At 32.3% G+C, this 23,366-nt stretch overlaps 2 protein-coding genes across 2 annotated transcripts; both read right to left on the bottom strand.

Annotated features, from left to right (window-relative positions):
- Positions 1 to 773: 773 nt before the first annotated feature.
- Positions 774 to 2,224, bottom strand: LOC128986949 (uncharacterized). Its single transcript, XM_054407570.1, has one exon. It carries the CDS (start codon positions 2,176 to 2,178, stop codon positions 883 to 885), a length of 1,296 nt encoding a protein of 431 aa, XP_054263545.1. The 5' UTR covers positions 2,179 to 2,224; the 3' UTR covers positions 774 to 882.
- Positions 2,225 to 2,999: 775 nt separating this feature from the next.
- On the bottom strand, positions 3,000 to 4,365 carry LOC128986966 (uncharacterized). The gene has a single exon (XM_054407599.1). The coding sequence runs from the start codon at positions 4,330 to 4,332 to the stop codon at positions 3,034 to 3,036; it is 1,299 nt and encodes a 432-aa protein (XP_054263574.1). The 5' UTR covers positions 4,333 to 4,365; the 3' UTR covers positions 3,000 to 3,033.
- Positions 4,366 to 23,366: the final 19,001 nt, after the last annotated feature.

Here is a 23,366-nt window from a genome sequence, read left to right on the forward strand (position 1 = left end):
TTGGATTTCTTAAGATTTATTCTTAGAATTTGGACTCTGTTTCCTTTTGACTTTTAAAGTAAGGATTTATCCATATTCATTAACATTTTACACTTTATACTAACTCTCTTAGTAGGGTGTGATATTATTTGTGAAATATAACATGCCATTATATCTTTATAAGGCAATTTAGTTGTAAAGCATTGAGGTCAAGTGTAGTATGAGCTATAAAAGTAATTAAAAATATCTTACGTTAAAAAAAATAAAATTGTATTTACCAAAGCTATTTTATGTTGAACTATTATGTTTTTACAGATGTTATGCAATTTTTTAAATATATCGTTACAGGTGTAATTTGTCACAACTTCAGATTTCACATTATCTTTACTAGCAGAATATACAACAGAATAAATGTAACCTCAAACTAGCTTGTTAACTAAATTTTGTTGTATTAATTTGTAGAAAATATTATTCAAACTCATGCTGCATTTCTTTTTTTATTCCTACAATGTTTATTATCTGGGCAAATTTTGATACAATATTGAAAGACATGTTTATATACGTAATATATACTTAGATGCGAAGCTTTTTTACCTGTTCGACTAGGCTGCTTTATTATCAATCAGGAAATGAATTTACTACGTAAATCAAAATGAGCCAGGGAGTTAAAAAAATAAAGTTGGTATTCTTAAAGCCATATTTCTTAAAGCTTTTACGTTGTCTACTTCAACGTAAAAGCGTAATTAAACATTCTAAGGAACAATGGAGATAAGAATAACACTTGGATTGTCAAACATATCATCTTATAAAATTGACAGTACAGTATTGAATAAATAACATTTATCATATTTACAAATAAATTTATAGAGCACAATTGGGTTATGTTTAAAATGTTTTTGGAACTCATAATGTGTAACTGACCATGGCAGACTGTACCTCCTCATTTGCAACTCTCACTGTGGTTTTGTCTTTGTTAGGTTGAGGTTCTGCAAATGTCAAATACCCAGCTTCCACCAACAGCCGAAAGAAGAAGTTCTCACAGTACTGAGGTAGCTGCTCCACTTGGTTTTTCAAAAGTAAAATGTCGTCGATTCTGATATCCTTTTTCAAATCCACCTCAACGGTGTTTCTTAAAACCAGATGAACTACTTGTGCTTTCAAGGACTCTTCTCCGACCATGATTCCTATCAACTCGTCAGCCAGAGCAGAGCCGGTCCAATACACAGACTCTTTCTTGTACGCAAAGTACTCACTTATAGAGAACGGGTTCGCCAATTTGAACAATCCGTCGCTTGACGTGTATCCTCCATACCATTTGATAACTTCGTCAAAATTGTGTGAAAGGTCAAACTTCACCAAGAGATCTTTGACTTCATCATGAGTGAAACCGAAGTAAGTGATGAACTCTACGGATTGCATGAAAGGAATGAGTTTAAACTTGGGCAGCACTGGGCTTTTAACACCATATAACCAGTTTTCTCCTGATATCAAAGCATGTGCGATGAGATTCTCATTGGCAAAAGTTTTGTTGAGAACTGAGGAATACCACTCAACAATAGCAGGTAAGTCTTTCTTGTTGTGGATGATTCCTTCACTGATTCCTCTACCGTACTCGTCAGCCAATAGAATCACCGGCTTTCCATGATGGGTGTGAAGGACTTCCACAAGAAAGTTGAGCCCCGAAGAGACCGTATTGGCGTCTACAAGTCTACAACTGGTAAGATCTGCGTAGATCTCTAGCATTTTTCGTTGATCGTCACTAATCTTTTCACTGTCGAAGAGGTACATGTGATCACTAATGGCGTTGTACACGGCTACTTTAAACGCAGTTAGAATGTTGTCTAACACAGTTGAAGCGCCTACAATTTTCAGATTGAAATGCACAATCGGATGTTCTCCGAGATTTTGTTTAACAAAAGCGTTGCTGTTCCAAAGCTTTGTGTCTTTAAAATATTTTTCAATTTCATCTTTTGGCCGCTGATTTCCTAAAAACAAACTAATCATATCTAGGTTGGTTGATTTTCCAAACTTACTTGGGGCGTTTACAAATAAATACTTATGTCGCATAAATTCTTCCACCAGTAGTGTCTTGTCCACGAACGTTTTTTTGTTACGTGTTTCCATGAACTTGTTGTCGAAAACACTTCTTGAAGAAACACTGTAAAGTGTGAACATAAAGGTGGCCAGTAGTAGCTTCATAACTGTAAGCTTATAGTTGACTAAATGACACAAAACTATTAACACTCGAATGTGTACTACCGGTACTGAATCTATTAAGATTAAAGAACTATTAAGATTAAACAGTTAAAGATTAATAAACTATTAAGACGTATCTGATCAGACATGGTAGTATTCGAGATAAGAACATATTTTAAGATCTCGACAAATGTCATTCTACAACTGATAAGGTTATTATTAGATTCTTAAATAGGAAGCTTAGTGGAAAAAATAATATTGTGCTTAAGAAGCGAAAAATATTCTTATTGATACATTCAACAAATATTCGTGTGTATGTACAATAATGACAAATTTACGGATGGCCTAACACGTCTTAGTGAATTAAGGAGGGTAAGTAATGCTATGTAAAACCGTATTTTCTCTCATAAGCTTATCTGTTAGGATTTATCTGTAAAGAGAAAATACAAACGTATTAAACCGTAAAGTTTATTCTTATAAAAATAGGAGCTAGATGAAACAACAAATAATTGAAATAAGTAAACAAAGATAAAAAACATATTGCGTATACAATTTAAATTTTATTTCATGATCCATACTAGATGTAAATAACTACTTTCTAGCTCACAAGTAGTTTTTCGAAAGCAATTTTGACTACTATTTTTGTGTTCATGGTTAAAAACAAAAAATAATACATGAGCATAATAAAGGTATAAAAGTACCATAAACTCTACGGTAGTTTTTTTTACGTAGAACAATACTTTAAAAAAACTTTTATATGTATAAAAAAAACTATAATCATTACGTTTTTAGACAATCAACTAAGTAAGAAACATGCGAAGGAAGCTATGTATATTTAAACGTAAACTTACTTTTAGTTTATTCAATAAGCTTAAGTACAACAGCCCTCACTTCCTCATTAGGAAACTTTAAAATCACATTTCTCGGACGTTCCTGTTCGTCTGCCGGAGTTACAAAACCAGCCTCAAGAAGAGTTTCCACAAGAAAATCCACACATTTGTCAGGTGTTTCAGAAACCTCCTTAGCCAATACTGAAAGATCTAAAGTCTTATTGACATCTGGCACTTTCATGTCAACCGTTCTTCTCCAGTATAGCTCGTGAAGCTTCTCCTTTAATGTTTCTTCTTTAGACATCGTACGAAGCAATCCATAGCTAAGAGCAGACCCTGACCAATGTGCCTTTTCTTCTTTACGAGCTATATATTCGATAATTGAGTACGGATTGCAAATTTTAAACGCTCCGTCGTACGATGAATACCCACAGTACCATTTCATCACTTCCTTTTTCTGTTTCAGAGTCACGTTCTTGACGTTCTTATCCAAGAGATGTTCCGCTTCAGCGTAGGTGAATCCAAAAAAGCGACTCCATTCGAGCTTCTCCATGAAACCCACCCGGTCCAAGAGTTTATCCCCTGCTACACCACGGAGACGATTCTCAGCAGTGAACAACGCGTGAGAAATGAGACTTTGGTTAGCAAAAGTGTGATTGAGGAAAGACGAGTAAAACTCCACAATCTGCATCAGGTCGACATGGTTTTGTAGAATACCGTCTGTGATCCCCGCGCCGAAATCGTCAGCTAGCAAAACCACTGGCTTAGAATGGAACTTGTGTAAGACTTCTACAAGGACACTAACTCCCTTTGCCACCATTTCAGTGCCCATCTGTCTGCATTTCGTGTAGTCGGTGTACAACTTCATCAACCGCATTTGTTCATCAGTTAGTTTCTTGCTCTCCAACAGATGAACGTGGTCACTGAAAGCGTTGTACAGGGCGACCTGAAATGCTGACAAAGTATGCTCGAAGTCTTTTGAGTATCCACTCAGCTTCAAACAGAACTGTACCACCGGATGCTTTCCCATATGAGCTTCGACGACTTCTGGACTTTCCCAAATCTTCGTGAACACGAAATAGTGTTCAACATCTTGCTTCGAGTGGTGGCGGCCTAAAAACAGGTTTATCATGTCCAAGTTTGAAGTTTTGCCAAATTTACTCGGAACACTCAAAAATACATATTTATGTCTAAGCATTTCGTAAATTAAGGGAGTCTTGTCTACATAAGTAAATGTACTTCTCAAGTCTGTGTACTTGTTGTCTTCCACACTTTTCTTGCAGCAAACGAAAGTAAATGAAGAAATAAGTATAATATACAAAAACATAGTTACAGCTACACACTACTCACAAACAAAGAAACCAACCAAACACTGAGTAAATAAGGTGACGAAGTGTTTGCTTATAAGTGTTTTATAAAACATCACTTATCAAATTTACATCCTATCAATTAAGATAATCTCTGATAAGATACCATTGAGTACGTTTTACGTAAACGCTGCAATAGTGATGACGTGATTGCTGACGTAAATCGGTGTTTAATAGTCTGATTACATATGTTTTTCTTAAAATGATTCTCTTCAAAATCATTGAACTTTACCCAAATAACCTAAAATTTTCAAGAGCTTAGCACATGATCATGGTTCACATAAAATTTTCCAAAATAATGCAATTTGTTGCCTACTATATGGTCCATGGTCAAATTATATAACACTGCTTTTTACATTATATGGCAGTAAAACAGTAATAGTTAACGGATATGCTGTTGTAGACATATTCCAGATTTAGAAGCAAAAGCAGTGAGCTCTTGCACAGGTCATTAGGGCGCGGGATTTTTGTCCCGGGTTCAAATTCCGTCAATATAAATGCCTTTTTGCTGTGTGAAAATGTCAAGACTGACTAGTATAGGTCTAGTATGAAGTAGTGTGTAAGATTGGTTTAGACTAGAGCCTATTGACCTACGAAGAACTTGTGAGGAATAAAAAGCATGTATATTACTATCTGATTATATACTTGGTACTGAATGCACAATAAAGTTGTTTGAATAATACGTAAATATTAATCATAAATGAATGTATACACATTACAGCGATTCCGTCCATTAGACTTACTTTATGATTTCAAAGAAGGTATTAATACACGATTTCACATTGAGAGGCTTATTTTAGAGAAATAAAAAATAAAGGAAAAAATAAAGAAAAAGAAAGAAAAATAAAAAATAAAGAAAAATAAAAATAAAGAAAAACGAGAACTACAGTTTCAAAATATAAATGTTGAATGTTGTTGTCTATGCATGCTATCAGTCGATCAGTCATACGGGATTGTGTATGTAAAGAAAAAATCTTAAACACAAGCTAGTCATTTAAGGTTCTATATCATTATCGGTAAGTCCAAGAAGGATAGAAGTATAACTGCGCTCGACCTAGCGGATTTCCGAAGAACTAGAAACTATCCTTGTCTCCAGGAGAACGTTGTTTTGCTTCCAGGCAACGTTCTCCTGGAGACAAGGATAGTTTCTAGTTCTTCGGAAATCCGCTAGGTCGAGCACAGTTACTGTATACCGATAATGCTATAGAACCATAAATCACTTGCATGTGTTTAAGATTTTTTTCTTTACGTACACAGTTTATGCATTAACTTTGGTACTATAAACATAAATATGATGCTTTTGTTCACAGATTTTTATTATTACTCTTACGAATGAATGAATGAATTACATCTTTAATCCAGCAGTATAATACTGTAGTAGTATGAATATAATGTAACTGATGGGGTTAAATCAAAATGCAAAAGCTTATGCATTTAGTAAAAAAAATTTCAACTAAAAAGTTTTGGGTGTGTAATTTTTCTAAATTCAATGTTTTGTTAACTTCATTATACTGAATTTTAGCCTCCTGGTCGCATTTAAATACTATCAATTGGTGTAAATGCCTGCATTTATGCAGCTACAAACAAGATCGCATAAATGCAGGAATTTACACCAATTTATAGTTTTGTTAACGTTTGATAAGTGGCTATTTTTCATGAAATGTTTCTTTGAGCATGCCAATAGGCCGTCATTTCGAAATGTACAAGGTGTTATAACAATATTGTTGGAGACTTTTAATAACAACTATTTTAAAGTTTTAACATGTTCCGTTAGAATATAACAAGAGGCTTCGAGTTAACAATTGCAAAAATACAAAGGGCGGATTACAGCTAAGCTAAACCGAATAGCAAAAATGTACTTTATATTTTTTTTACTAATTTTGGTATGTTAAGCCTGGTTCGCCAGAGCTTGATACGTGTTTTGTTACACGCTGTATTTAGCAATATAACAGCTTATTGGAATTCTGTATCGTGTATACAGTTTTATTGCTACAATATACAATGCTATCATGTTGGTGGTAGTGTATTGGTTAACAAATAACTACATACAGAGATAGGAATTGCACAATAAATATGATTTAGTGCTACCGTATGATACGAAACATAGGTAGAAGAGTAATGGTCATAGTCACTAACAAATTCTACTGGACACTATTCACATGGTATTGGAATATTAAACGTTTATTTCGAGGTATTTTAACCTACGAATGTTAACGATCTCATCAAAATAATGGCTAAAATTATAAATAATTCAATACGTGTTGAATATTTACAAACTGTATGTCTCCTATTGGCCTACACATTTTGCTCGGACTGGTTAAGCACCTAGATGAACTTTATATTCTATTATCTAATTAATTTAGATGGGATATTTAGTCAAATAAATTTTACTTTATTAGATACTAAACTTAACTGCAGGGGTAGGTTAATTTGAAGAAAAATATTTTCTATTAAGTTGCTACAATAAAAAAAAGAAAAACAAAAACAAAAATAAAGCAAAGTAAAACTTGGTAAGGCGAGATATCGACTAGCAACGTGAGTATAGAACAGTTCTTGATATTTTTGTGAAAACATTGCCTTTATGCATAAATAAATCTGTAATGCCTATATTACTAACAAAACATGTATTATTTTAATATTATATTTTGATCAAGTACATCAAAGGCTCAAAAGGGACATAATGATCATGACACTAACTAAGTTCAAATCGGGGATTAAAAATTTGTGTGAATGTCATAGTATAAATGTATATAGAATGGTGTATTTTTCAGTGTTCTAAGTAGTTTTCTCGTGTTAAGTAGTATCATCAAAGTGTTATGTGTTGTTTTGTATCGAGGCCAGGCCAAGTGGCCATTTTTAGTGATTCATCTGAGAATTAAGACATGACATTGTAAGCTTCCAATATTGAACAAAACTACGCTCTTAATCTCTAAGGCAAAACAAATTTTGAACCGACCATGTTGTTGCTAGAAATAATTGGAAAATAGCACAATTGGTTTTTTACTCTTTAATATTTCTTACGAGTTAAGTTAATTCTACGAAGATGCCATAGAAATTGTTCTAAATATCATTACAAAGTGAAATTCATTCAGCTGTTTGTATTTAGTTGCAAAATAGCTCATATTTACCAACGAAAGGAAATAAGTATTTCTTTACAAAACAATTGTCAATGATACAAGCTGCAACACGCTCCGTTGAGCACTACGAAAACAATCTTGCAGCAAATAACTGTTGGAATGGAAATAAAACACGTGCTTCTCACTTTCAATAGAGAAGAATGAAAATGTTCGACAATGAGGTCAGAGTTTGTTTCAAATTGTAACAGTCTGGAAAAGTCGATTTTAAATTGTAAAGCTTATTGTATAGAATTTTTATAATAAATTTATAACTAAGAAAGATAGTAATAAAACTGAAACTGTATACTTTCCAGGTCTGGGGGTTAAAACCCTCCTAAAAACTAGTTTCTTGCATTCATTCACCACCATTTACGTGTATGAGGTATAGGGGTAGTTAGGCTTATTTTTACTTAGATAGCTTAGCACTATTGGGTAGCCATTTACTTATGAAGTAAGAAAATGTATCCCACACAATTTGTAATTGTTCAAAAAAAATTTAATTATTCCATACGAAACTGACAATACCTTTCCGTAAGTGGGAAAAAATATATATTATTGACCTCCCACATGTAGGCTACAGCAGAGTTACATTAGGTCAAGTTAGATAACTCTATAACGACCAGGATGAGTTTAGTTTAAACCAAAATAATTCAAAATCTAGCCAACAAATGATTAAATTCAGAATATTCAAATACACACAAAACTCATGCGTGTTTGATTATTCTCGATACAACCTTTATTTATTGATAACTATTCATTTATTCATATGCTGAATCATCAACGCAATATACTGAATAGCAGGTAAAAACTAAATTAAATAATTTAAACGGGTTTCCTCGAGAAAATTGCCCTTAAGCCTTGTGGTACCTGACCTGCAATTTGTAGAAATCACAATCCCCAATGGATTTAATTCCATTTTGTTCTTATAAAATAAACTATGTAATTTAGCGGTATTATTTTACCTGCAAACGTGGCTGTTTCGTTATTCTTATTTAATTGTGTTGCTTTAAGTGGCAAAACATAGTGTAATAGTAAAGTGTGTTCAATTAAAAATTTATTAAATAAGTAAGTAAAGGTGCCATCCACAACCCCTCACTCTCACCTCTTTGAGTTTATTTTATCAACATGGATTGATTAAATCCACCAAATTAAGTTAATTAACCTTGGTGGTCATTTTTTCAGATGTGTAATTCTAAATGTTCTTTTGTTTATTATATTGAAACAGATTTTCTAAAAAAAAAAAAAAAAAAAAAAAAAAAAAAAAACCCTAGTTGTATAATCGGTTGGAAATAATGTTACTTCACTTATCTTGAATCAGGTAAGATGTATTTTTTCAGAAACATATGACACAGGCCTATCATATGTACCAAGATAGCCTATATAAAATATTTACGACTAATGTATAGACGAATAAAATGTTTACGAAAAATGGATGTTTATCTAATTTAACGTAACCTGTTACGCAATATATCCTTGAATACTAACTTCAATAACAAGAATTACTGACCCTGATCGAAAATATATGTTTACATTGACACCCTTGATGTAAAACAAACATGTAAAACACTTACACTATACTAGGCTATTCCCTCATAAACAAATTGGAATAGCATTGATCGATTAAAAAGCTTAACTTAACATGTATATATACGTGCGGAAATTACTTGACACACCTTCCTTTGTGATATCGTCTTGGCAGGTATTCTGAGGAGTAAACGGAAGTTGCATGTGCTATGTGTGTGTGTCTTGCATTAATACAAGTCACATATATAATGTAATTCCATATATAACCATAAACTAATAATATCCAATAGGCAGTAAATGTTATAGTGTGATGAATATAACTAACAATTCTTACCAATATTTTAACAGGTTTAAGCCGTGCAACAAGATTTATGAGGAAATGTTGCATGTTAATTACCGCGATTTTAATGCTTATAAGTAAATCTAATTGATATATTTTAAAAATAATAGTAAAAAAGAACTGAACATAAGTGAGACTAATTTGTATTTTTATGAAGATAATTCCTAATAACAAGGTTATCAAACAAATTAAAGATCCATTTATGAGTAGTTAATGCATTTTTAGGCCACTGTTTACCAAATTTGAACTTTGAATTAGCCTGTGCAACCGCTATGCTAGCTGCTTGGCGTTCAGAAGGCGGTTCGGCGCATATTAACTAAGCTGAGTTAGATGCTTTGTTGAAAGAAGTAAATTTGGCTTAGGAATAGGTTGTAATTAATTCAACATGCAAATTGAGAAGAAGTAAATAATTAAAGATGTTTAAAGCTTTAACAAAGTACAGTACAACATTCACGCCACATCATAACAACGATACTCAACTAATAAATTAAATTTAATAAATATTTTTTCTGCAAATAATAAATATTACGTCAGCACGAATATATTTGTTACTTTTGTAATTATCTATGCCTTATCATTTTAAACAGATTTTGAAAATATATTAAAGTAACACTCCTTATCAACTTACTGCTGAGAAATTGTTGTAGTAAAGATTAGGAACTTAAAAAAAAACTCTATAGCTGTTAATCGCTCTATTCCAAAATATGGGAATCTCAGATCACGTAGCCAAAGTCCTATAGTCTCGCATTGTAGAATACTTTAGATTTGTGTAAACAAGGAAATATTTACTAATTTTATTCACCAATCAAGAAATACAAGTTCTAAGTCCCACGCCCACCGAATGAATCAGGACCCACTCGAAATGGGTTAGTGATTATACCGCTTAGGATTCCGTGTCAGATGTTTTTAATCTCTTGTTCCTTGCCATATCTGAAGTCTGACCGTCTGCAATACTGGAGACCTTCCCGTTAAAAGACGATTAGAAGATCAACTTTTGACCCAGTTTACAATATATTGCAACAAGTACAAAAGCTGCTTAACCTCGTATTAAATTGGTGTTTTTAAAGATTTTATTTTATAAAAAATTCTAAAATTGTAGTTTTAGGATTTAAACAACAGTCAATAAAATTCTGATACCGTAGTTTATGATCAGACAAGTTATCGAACATACCAGGGAAATATTCTTCTTAGATCAGAAATGCGTTTACGTATCTATAGCTTGTTGATGGTTCTTTCATTGTTTCAGTAAAATAGACTATTCGTTGGTAAATATTCCAATATATAAAATTATAATTTCCATAAAAATACCAAGCATTATAAAACTGATTTTGTTAAAGTTACAACATCTCGAATTGTTTAATTTTGTATGGTTTAATACAAAGTTAAATCTTAGTTTATTTCAATTAATTTTCTTGGTAGTTAATTTTAAATCTGATATTTAGTACAAGCTTATCTTTAATTATCTACATGTGCGAAATATCTGAACTTTCAGCTTTAATCTTCCTCTTTACGTACAATAAAAATGAAAACAAAATCATAAGCAAAAAATAAGAAACAAAAAAGATGTATACACAAGCTTTTATCTGCTTAACAGTTTCGTTTAGTGCAATTAATGTCCATATTTTTGTACCTGATGTCGCCACTACAGTATTTTCCTGTGAGCGTAAAACATGGCCGTAAACCCCTAATCCCTCTGCATTTGTACCTTGTATACGAGTGGAGTAATCATCCCTTGTGGGCAGAGCTAAGCCGAGATATCAAGTGCATATCTGGTGCATCACAACTGACAATGAAAAGTATTTACAACGAACATAACAGATATTATGGTTACAAAAAATTTATTTTCAGATTTGATTGTAATGGAGTCAACTTACATGAGCATACTAATAAACGTTGCACGAAGAAAATTCATATTTATCTTGTCTTATAAAAGGTTTATTTGTCTGTTCAATAATTAGATGATTCAATATCTAATTAAATTTTTTTCAGTTGGAGGCAAAAGTAAAACGTTTGTCATATTTTCTACCAGGAAAAGTACTGATACCTTAATAAATTACGGTACTGTACAACAGACAAATATGTTAATTACCTAATTGGTTTGGTAACGCTGAAATTGAACATCAATTACTACTGTATTGGTCCTCACGTTTCACGTTATGTTTTAGCCATAAATAACGTCACCTGATTGATACTAGCGGTAATCATGTAGAACGATTTAATTAGGGCAAAATTGATCAAATGTGGTGTTTTGACTGTGTGGATAGAGAATAAATAACAGTTACCAATTAATAGACCAATATATACGCACGAGTAGCCTAGCTAACATGCTGTCTTTGTTTGCAAACATGTTTGGTGTGTCACACGCTTTAACTACATTTACCTCAGCTAACGATATACAAACACACACAACTTAACCGATTTGTTAACTGTGCACATCCCTCTTGTGTTAGCTAGAGACAAAATGTTAAATACCAAGAAGACAGAGACTCTTTAAAACATCAGAAAATATCTGGAAATAACTTCGTTTTTCGTAAGTAAAGGGGAATCTCATTCGACATTTAAATTTATTTATAACCTTATCTTAGTTGATTTAATTCTCGCAATGTGTAAAAGTGTAAGTTAGTAGTCTGATAATGTTCATTAGGCAGTTGAAATAAGAAGAGTTATGATAATATTTCAGTGAGATAAGTGTTAACAATTTTTTATTCAGAAATCTGTAATTCAATAAAAAAAACAGTAGGCTAGCGTAAAAAACTATGTTTGTCAGTTGTTTATTTTTGGGTATAGGTTCAATAAGTGAAAACCTGGATAAAATAGAGAGTGATAGTATAAATTATATGTAGGACTGAAATAAAGTTTCTGATCAGATGAAGTTTGATCAACAACACCACACAACCATCTAGTCAAAAGTTAACGATTGAACAAAGTTTTGTCCAAACTTAATACATAATTATGAGATGTAAATTGTAGTATAATTTAAGTGCAGCATAAAGCATAAGAGTATGAAAATATTTTATATTGAATCGTATATTGAATAAAACATGTTAACTGTACACGTAAATGTTACGGCGTTAATTTAGTGTTTAACTGTCCATACCGTAAATAAAGTTCTTCTCATCAGCTAAGCAGAAGATAAATTTAGCATCTAAAAATCTAGTTTCGTCATTGAATATTCCCATTTCACTAAGCTTTGACGTGAATCAAATACACTACCTATGCAGCCTTTCTTCTTCAGTAGCTGTATACAAATAGAAACAACTAAAATTTGAATACTTTAAATAGGTTAGACAATATTTTCCTAAACAGTCATGATAAAGCGGTTGTATAACAGGAGAATACAATTCTCTGTTTAATTCCGAGCTTCTTATTCTTGACGAGGGTCGAACAAAACACGCAGAATGTCTTGTCTCTATTGTTTAGGCTTTGGATGGTTGTTCCAACATGGACATAACAGTTTTGTTCTATATGTTTGCAAATATTTTGCCAGATGCATGGTTGAATAATTTTAAACATGCCTTTTAAGACTATAGGGACGACCTTGTTTATGGGATAACAATCAATTCAATATGTTAACGATCCGTTTGTAAATTCACGATTAGTTATTAGTTATTATACCTGGTACCGAACTGCAGTGGCCAACCATTAAGCTATAACAGGCCAATTAAAAACATTCAATTGGAGGTAGATTTTATTGAATTTATAAGTTTTTCGGATCAATCAATGCAACAAATGTGAACAAAACTGTCTGTAAAATCTCGACGGTAAGTTTTATCTTGTAAAATGTATAAACATCGAAACCCTGTGTTAAAAATAACAGACCAAGCTAGAAATTTTATTTGTTATCGCCTAAGATTTTGCAGCAAAATGCGCACTTAAAAGATTACACACGTAAAATTGTAATTTTCCACGTTGTTTTAAGAACAAAATGGATGAGTGTAAAAGCTAATGAAAATAAACGGGCGTTTAATGACTACGCCGAACTATTATTTGTAGCTATGTTAGCTAAGAATAGTTTTACCACCGTTATTATAATAAAATGCAGAGCTCATAAATGACAGCACAACTAATATCCTAGTAATCTTGTTTTAATCCTTACCTTTTAGCGAATTTCACATATAGGGAATAAGCTATTACCGTAGTACTCATGGTAAGACCTGGACGCGGGACCGATTTTTTTTTCGTTTTGAGGTACTAGAGGCCAAAAACACCATCGGTTCAAATTCATATATATATATATATATTTATATATTTATATATATATATATATATTTATATATATCTCTAATATATAAAATTCTCGTGTCACAGTGTTTGTCTGCAAACTCCTCTGGAACGACTTCACCGATCGTTATGAAATTTGGTGTGTAAATTCTGTAGGTATGCGAATCGGACGTAAACTATTTTCCGTTTCGAAATTCTAAGAAGGGCTCCGCCCCAGTGGCTCTGGAGTTTCCCATGTTAACCTTATGAGAAATGGAATTAATGAATCTTAACAGCTGTTTCAATTAAACAAGTTGGTTCTGTTCTATGATGTTCAATAGCATTAAAGTTACAAGGATTAACAACAGGGTGCAGCACTATTATTTCTTTTACATTTATGACAACAGCTAATTTGCAACCAAAAGGTGAGTGAGCGTAGCGAACGAACTTCAACCTGGAGGCGAGTGAGCGTAGCGAACGAGCTAACCTGAAGGCAAGTGAGCGCAGCGAACGAGCTCCAACCTAAAGGTGAGTGAGCGTAGCGAACGAGCTCCAACCCAAAGGTGAGTGACCGTAGCGAACGAACTTCAACCAGGACGTGATTGAGCGATGCGAACGAGATCATCTTGAAAATGAAACGTAACGGTACTTTCTTTCCATCGGTCTGTCTTAGGGGAAACCTATAACTTAGGCGATACGAAGTTCGCCGGGTCAGCTAGTATATATATATATATATGTGTGTGTCCGTCAGCACGATAACTCGAGCAAAAATGATCCAATTTTGATGAAATTTGGTACAAACGTGTAAACGTACGTTTATTTGAACGAGTTCGCTATCCAGCATGATCGGACCATGGGAACGGGGGTTTACGGGGGGTTTTATGGGGTAAAAATAGGTTTTTCCCATTTTTGACCCAAAAAACATAAAATTTAGCAATTTCTTTCCAAACCATTTTGTAGAGCTTAAAAAAACACATAATTTAATATATTGAAGCGTTTTTATGCGCCTAATGGTTACGGAGAAAATTAAAAAAAAATTGTAAATTTAAAATTCCCATGTTATTCTTATGGAGAATAAGTAAACTGTTGTAGTTTGCTTGTTTGTGAACATATTTTGATCAAATTTGGAAAATGTTTTCATTTCTTACTAACTATTCACATTTTACAAAAAAAAAAAAAAAAGTTTTACCCTCCCTGATGCAGCAAACCTAAGTACTTGTTAAACTAATTCTATTTAAATCAAGAATAAATGTTATATTTTTAAGTAGACATTGCAGTGTAAATCCAATCAGTCAAATGGAAATTCGCTTAGTCTGCAGGTTTGCTGCGGCGGGGGTATTTAAATATATGATCGTATATGTGCATTCACTCAAAATACAATTTTTCATTTCATTTCATTTCAATATCTTTATTCAACAATTGTACATTGTACATTGAATAGTGTCAGATTCCTAACCTAGTAAATAAAGTTATAAGCTAAAATTACAATTTATATAATACTAAGAAACTAAAAATAAAATCAGGTTAATTGGGAAAACACCTCTTTAATGGAGTAGGGAGCGATTTCTATGAGATAATTTTTTAATTTGTTTTTAAATTTGATTGAGTTGCCAATGGGTTTTAAATGATTTGGAAGAAACCGTAAAAATCTTCTTCCGGCACAGGTGGGCTTTTTATTTGAAAATAAAAGATGGTTGCGACTATTTTCTCTTAGGGCTTTTCCTCTTGTATTGTAGCATAATTGTGCGTTATCTGATATACTTTCTTTCGCTATGAGAGCAGTTTCAAAAATGTATTGGGCAAACACAGTTAATATTTTAAAATTTTTGAAATGAATTTTAACACATTCATCATTTTTTAATCCCATCATTGTTCTTAATGCCCTTTGCTGTAATTTTAAGATTCGATTAAGATTTTTCTTAGTTGTAGCTCCATATAAAGATATACCGTATGAAATGTGGCTATGGACAAGAGAATGATATATTGTTTTCAAAGTATTGATATTACATAGATATGACATCTTTTTCAAAGCAAATATCCCTGAATTTATCTTTGAGCAAACATGATTGACGTGATCCTGCCAGGATAGATGTTTATCAACTTTTAAACCTAAAAAATCTATTTTTTCAACTTGTTTGATTTCATCGGAATCCAAAATAATCAACGGTTCTATTTTGTTTTTACATTGCTTAGTTGAAAATGATATAAAATTAGTTTTACTTTTGTTTATTTTGAGATTGTTGGATAGTAAGTAATTTTTAATATTTGCAAGTTCTATAAAGGAATCTATTTCGATATGTTCTACTGTTTTTCCTGTAATTTTTAAGTTAATGTCATCAGCATATAAACACATATTTCCACAAGGTACACACGACAGAACATTTGGAATCTTATCAATGTAGCAAAGGAATAAAACAGGGCCTAGTATTGAACCCTGAGGGACACCAAAGTGATTAAGTTTTATTTCTGATCTGTTTTTTACCAGCCAATTATTTTTATTAGACATGATTTCAACGTATTGCTTTCTTTCCGATAAATATGATTTGAACCACGCCAAAATGTGACCTCTTATTCCCATATCTTCTAGTTTGAGTATTAGAGTTTGGTGACATACCCTATCAAAAGCCTTCGTAAGGTCCATTGATATTCCTATAACATTTTCGTGGCTATCAATTGAATTTATTATACTTTCAAAAAAACTTGAAGCAGCTGTAATTGTTGATCTGCCTGAGCGAAAACCATGTTGGCCACTAAATAGAAGGTTGTTATTTTCTATAAAAGACACTAGCCTAATTTTCATTGCCTTTTCAAATAATTTTGAAATAACTGGCAAAAGTGATATTGGTCGATAGTTTTTTACGCACTGAGGGTCCCCCTTTTTGAAAATAGGCACAACCTTAGCAACTTTTAATAATTTTGGAAAATGACCGGATATAACAGATGAATTAATTAAATGAGTAAAAATTGGAACTAGTTCTTGTTTTGTATATTTTATTACTTTAACGGGAATTTCGTCGTGCCCACGTGAAGGTTTGTTACTTAAAGAGTTTATCAGTTTTTCTACTTCCTCACATGAAACAGGTTCACATCGAAATAATGTTTTAGATTTGACACAATTTGTTAGTACTGGCTGGTGATTATCTAACAACTTATTACAGTTTACAGAACCATTCTTTCCAGATAAACTTACAAAGTAGTCATTTAGTACATTAGATATTGCCCTGGGATCTGCAATAGTTGTTCCTTTGTACGCAATGGTCATGTCATTCACTAAGTTATTTTCTTTGTTACCTACTTCTTTATTTATAATTTTCCAGGTTGTTTTCATAACATTATCCGAGTTATTTGAAAACTAATTTGAAATCTTAGCTTACAGTAAACCTGCAGAAGTGTAATGCTATTTTCAGATTTTACAATAAATCAACAATTCAATTTAATTTTAACCTTGATTCATGTCCAGAATATATACCATTGTCCAAACGAGTAATAAGCCTGAGGTCCCAGGTTCAAATACCACCAATCACCAATAGATTTTATATGTGATAATGTCGTGACCCTCTAGGACTAGCCTGAAGGAATGTTACAACAGGTCCAGGCTAAAACCTAGCGTCCTAGGATGTGAAGGTGGGAAAATATATTTGTATACTAGGTGAGGAGCCCTATAAAAATTTGATCTAACAGTTTCCTATTCTATACATAAAAAGAGTAGGCCTACTATATCACATGATGTAATAGGAAATTATAAACTTGCTTAGGAAATTATGTTCAGACTATAACATTGCTCGATTCAGTAAACAAAATTATATTACATTATAAATTATCAAAATAAGTAATCAAAATTTGTAACTAACAGCTAAATTTAGAGGGGAATTTTTTTGCAATTTCCCAATGTGACATTATGTATTTATCGGGGAAAGTTATGTGTGTTTACTCTACGATATAAGAGGCTAGAGTATCATCGTAAGCTACTTTACGTCGCCGGCTATTGACCATTGAACTGTAAATAATCCTGGGTGTTCAGTGACTGGTTATTTAGTATCAGGACTCATAAAGCTTATCGTATTCAACCTGTAATATTATTGGCCAATTGAAATAATATTGTTACATTTGCATTATAATTATAATTAATAATAATAGTAAGCAAAATTTGTAACTAAGGGTAAAGTAACATTTAGTCTAAAAATATTTTTTGCGATTTCCCTATGAAAAAATAAATTTATATTCACTGACATTGAGTAAATTTAGCTAGAATTTACTCTGAAAATAGTAGTGTTTTCGTCCGATCTACGAAGTACCTACTTAGGCCTGTCTTACTATTCCAATGTTTGAGACCATTTTTCGGTCCTAAAGAGAGAGTTACAGGAAACATTGACCATACTCACCACAGTCTGGCCTGTTGGAACCAGAGATGGCAAAACCAACGTTACATGGCAACACTGGTAAACGCATGCTTGAGTTATTACAAGCTTCTTAAAGGAAAATGAAAATTTCGAAACGTTTTCTTTCATTTTTTTGTCCTCAATCATAGAGTGTTGCCAATAAATAATTGACTTCCCATTACAGTAAGAATAACGAAAGAGAAACTGTAATAAAAAGTGACATTACTTAAATTATTAAAGTTCATAGCGATGTGAATGAAATTGTAATCTTTTTATAGCTTTTAATAACTGCGTTTCACTATTGCAAACGCAAACTGCCTTACTACATGGTTCACTGTTTTAATATTAGGTAAACAATAAGGCAATTCATTAAAACTAATTAATATCAAGATTTATGTGGACGTCATATTACCTTGGAAAGATATACAAGAAATAACTCCTGGCTCATATTTCTATTATACATGAGTTTCATTTTACTGTTTTTAATTTTTCTTGGCCTATAGGTATGTTGTTTTGAGTGTTTAATTTATATTATATTATTAATGTTTAAGAATATGAATTTATACAAAAATCTGTTTTATTAGGTTTTAGTTGTGAGAGTACAAATATTGTGTTTTCGAAAGAGATTTCTTCCTATTGCTATTATTGAGATCAAAATAACTTTCTATTAAGAAAGTTATAAAGTAATATATTAAGTATACAGGATTAGTAAAAAGTCTGGAGACCCCCTGTTAATTTTTTAACGGCCCATACTAGAAAAACTAAACTCGGCACACCTTTATGGCATGTTATGAAGTACTTTTTGGGCATAAGCCCCACTTGGTGTATATACTCAAAATGGGGGATTTTGGGAGAAACCAAAAAAATTCTATAGGTAAGACCAATTGAGTGAACCCTTATTTTGAAGGCCCTGGTAAAATAAAACCAACAACGCAAACTAGAGGTCTCTATCTTTACATAGTAAAATATGGCAGCCAATTTAATATAAAATTGCAAGTTAATTCTGATTTCTAAAGATTTCAATTGGAATCAATTTTTTACTGGATTGAAATAGAGACCTCTAGTTTGCGATGTTAGTTTTCTTTTATCAGGACCTTCAAAATGAGGGGTCACTTGATGGTTCTTAACATTTAAAGTTATAGAATTTTCCTCAAAATCTCCCATTTTGGGTATGGAAACCAGGTAGCAATTAGGCTCAAAAGTACTTCATAACATGCCATAAAGGTGTTTAGAGTTTAGTTTTCCTAGTATGAGCCGTTACAAACTTTACAGGGGGTCTTCAGACTTGGAAAGCTGCAAGTTAAATTTAATTTCTGAGAATTTCAATTGTCTGCCATTTTTTACTGAATTGAGATAGAGTCCTATAGTTTGCGTTGTTGATTTTCTTTTACCACGACCTTCAAAATGCGCGGTCGCTTGATGGGTCTTGCCATTGAAATTTTTGAGTTTCCCCCAAAATCCCCTATTTTGGGGATGTATACCAAGTGGTGGTTGTGCCCAAAAAGGGCTTCATAATATGCCATAAAGGTGTGCCGAGTTTAGTTTTTCTAGTATGGGCCGTTAAAAAATTAACAGGGGATCTCCAGACTTTTTACTAACCCTGTATAACAACTGTTGAATCAAAATAGATTTTAAATTCTTAAGCATGTAAAGCGAAATTTTTTACTAATCTTAATAAATAATATTCTAAATTTGAATTAATTATTCCCTAAAATAAAAGCCAGTAAAACAAAAACTAGAAAAGGTTATGCAAAAAAACCCAATCTTTTGTGACGGAGTGTTTTTTTTCAAACCTCGAATCTTACGTAGTTGTTCCTTTTAAAACAGAACAACACCAACGTATACAAATGCATTAATACAATAAATATTTTGATAAATAGTCAATGATATATACAACGACTCTGCAATCCACCGAGCTAACGGAACACACGGCAACAACTACAACCACAACAACATAAACTACAATAATCTCAACACCAACAACAACCACAGTGAACATACACTGACTAAACCACTTATTCGCAAATCCCACAAACTCTACATCACCAAGAGCTGCGACTGATCACTAATCACTAATTCGTAAGAAAATACATTTTCTTCTAGATTACGCTCTCTTCTAAGATTCTAGTTCCAAAGAAAAGCCTCAGAGTGGTCAACAACCAATCGACGATTCACATTTTTTTTAAATGGCCCTTCGAGTGTTTTCAGCCACCAAATTTCTTACTATAAAAAAGATAACAATATTACCGGCAATAGTAACAGTGTTCAACCCCAAGTCCTGGGTCTGCGACTGGCCATACAATGTGGACTGTGGTGCCACACATGAAACGGTACTCTTTTACCAGTATGATAAAAAAACAATTGCACATCTTTATTTCACAAGCACTTTTTGATTTTTTAATAGATTTCATAGTAACTTAGATGGCACATTTTTTATTGTGTGCCACTTTCACATACCTAAGACGCTATGCTTCGGCCCAGAATTGGTTTTTGAGAGTCGTGTGGAATTATAAGTTAGCTTAAACCATTGGCAATCGGTAGCATTTGAATCCATCACTTCGGAGTTGAAGCCCCGCGCTCTAACACTAGACCATCTTAAAATACAGTGTAGTCCAAAAAAGAACTGACTCATTATTTTTAACATACACCTTTTTACAAAATTTTAACTGCCTGTACAGATAGAAAAACGCAAAATGCTTTTGGTGGTATTCAATAAATCTTAATATGGTCACCGTTTAAGATTCTGCCCACATTAAATCCAAATTTGGCAAATCAAACATTTCTCGGGGATGGAATTGCATGGGTAACGCCGACAGAGTCTTTAACGGTGGCCATATTGAGATTAAAAGAATATCACCAAACGTGTTTTGAGTTTTTCTATCTATACAAATGTAAATGTTAACATGTGTTAAAGATTTTGTAAATAAAAGTTGATGTTAAAGTGTCAGGCCTTTTTGGACTATTGTAAAGTAGGATATATATTGTTTTTAATAAATCATTTTAGGTAATATTTTATAAGTATGTTTTTTGTTTTGTTGAGCCATTATGAAGGCGGAATTAAGTAAATTATATACACAGGTTGTCTTCTGGTATATTGAAATTGGGGCTAAAGGTTCTTATGTATTGGAGCACTCCATTTAAAAGACATGACGTGAAAAAAATTAGAAAACAAGTAAAATCGTACCTATATTGTTAAAATTTATTTTCACCGAAAACAAATAACTACCGAACACTTAACTGTAATACATTTATGTTCATAACACGCTCGTTTATTATGAGGACATGAAAACTTTCCAATTTTGTTTAGTTGTTTGTAGATTATGTCTCAAAGAAACTTTGGATATATTTTCAAAACATTTTACAAATGTGTTGATTTCAATGTTGGCCCTAATCTTCAATATTCCTAAAACAACTACGTTTATGTTCTTCGTACTATCAAGATTAAGTACTTATTCAACCACTCTATGATAAGCGTTAATCCAAGTGAAAATGTCCTTATACATGATTAAGCAGCTGGTCATTTGTTTAGTTTGCAAGTTTGTTGTGACATGTCAAATAATTCAATCAAACCTGTATATTTCCAGAGTACAAAAAGTTCCAACCAGTGTAAAGACGGATTTGACTATCCAGATGTCCAAGTAAGGAATTCTACCAATGTATTGGGAAAGAGAAAATTCAGCAAACTTGCAAATACTGGTTAGTTTTCAACCCGAAGAAATGCAAATGTGACAAGCCCACCAACATCAAATGTCAGGTATGACAGCATTATTGGATTAATATAGAAAAAAATATTTATGTAATTCACACTATCCTTGGCAGTTTTTTTTATATTCTATACTGTCATACTTTTTATATTCTTCATGTTTTAAGGATAAACGATTTAAACTTGACTGTTCAGTCATAAGTTCAATGGTTAAACAAATATCCATTGTATTTAAAAAAAAAAAAAGACTCAAACTCTCTGTGTGCCCTCTTTATTTTCTTGGCAATAGAAACTTTCTTGATTCTGAAACGTATTTTGTTTTCAGTTATGATGAAAAATGGCTGAAATAATTCTTTAAATAACATCAAAATCCATAACACGTAATGTGACTTGGATAGTTGACTATGGTATATTATTATAACGTAATAATTGTAGTTATTATTATTTTAAATCTGTTCTAGGATGCACCTAGTGAATGTAAACGACCATTTGTTCCTCCCCCCGCTACAGCTGGTCCAACTAATGAATCTAAGGATTACGATGATGATGAATACTACGAGGATGATGAGTAACATGTAAATAAAATAGTAGTAAAGATTTACTACATCAATTAAACGAGTAATTTTGGTCCGGTAACCATATCACATTTAGATATATGTTATTAAGATTATGTACTGTATATGCCCCAAAAAATGGCTGAAATAATTTCTTAATTATATAATTTATTTTAGCAAATCTTATTTAGTTTCTCAAAATAGTTTTTACTTGTTATAAAATAAATGAAGTAAAACATAAAACAACAATTTAGTTTCTTTTCTTTTAACTATGCTCTAAGAAGCAGTAGGTCTATCACAACATCCAGTTTCCTGGAAAATAGTGCCATCTCTAAAATAATATTCTAAAATAAAATTCTAAAATAAAAACTCTTGTTGTATAACAAAAGTTGTAGATGCAGTATTAAGGGTTGCATATTCAAATGTGTAAATAGGTACTAATATTAACAAGGTTGAAAGGCCGCTTTCTGTATTGACGAATTTTAATAAAAACATTCTAGTAACACGGTTAAATACTGCTCATAACGACTTAAACGTTCTGGAATAGAATATTAGATCAGTTTTTCTTTTCAATTTTAATCTCCAGCTACTGTAAAAACACCAGCTAGGCTGTCTGAAGATAAAACGGGTATATCCAATTATCCATTTCAGCCAGAACATTAGAACCCATATGCGGATATATCCGTCACCCGTTCACAAAGGGTCAATATGGTACATTCAAATGTTTTATTAACTGAAATGTTTGGGGTTTTATCAATACACACCACGTCATTTTCCGCCGTGTTTATTTAGTGATACATATTTTTAGTGTAATATAATTTAGACACTCCGACTTATTTTACGCGTATGGTTTTTTTATCGTTGACATATTTATATTTGGTTTAATTTAAATACAATACATTAATATACAACTGAAAACGAGCCAAATAATTTATGTTAAGATAATGTGGAAACGACACTTCTAAGTAAGCAATACATTGTGAGCTAACACTATAAAAATAAATAATTACTAACTATATAAAAAAATATAAAGCCATTACAACACCCATCATAATTTGACTGATTCTAATTGCAAATGACGATTTCATCAATGGCTTACTGAAGAACGACACGTACACAGTGAAACAATATTGTTCAGTGACTGGTTATTTAGTATCAGGACTAAAGCTTATAGTAAA

This window comes from Macrosteles quadrilineatus, unplaced genomic scaffold (assembly GCF_028750875.1).
Source record: "Macrosteles quadrilineatus isolate MER2022 unplaced genomic scaffold, UCM_ALF_1.0 Scaffold_2__2_contigs__length_208266976, whole genome shotgun sequence".
NCBI lineage: Eukaryota > Metazoa > Arthropoda > Insecta > Hemiptera > Cicadellidae > Macrosteles > Macrosteles quadrilineatus.

What these genes read in the sequence shown, in the direction of transcription:
- LOC128986949 (XM_054407570.1), bottom strand. Translation starts at nt 2,178, where the DNA reads ATGAAGCTACTACTGGCCACCTTTATGTTCACACTTTACAGTGTTTCT.
- LOC128986966 (XM_054407599.1), bottom strand. Translation starts at nt 4,332, where the DNA reads ATGTTTTTGTATATTATACTTATTTCTTCATTTACTTTCGTTTGCTGC.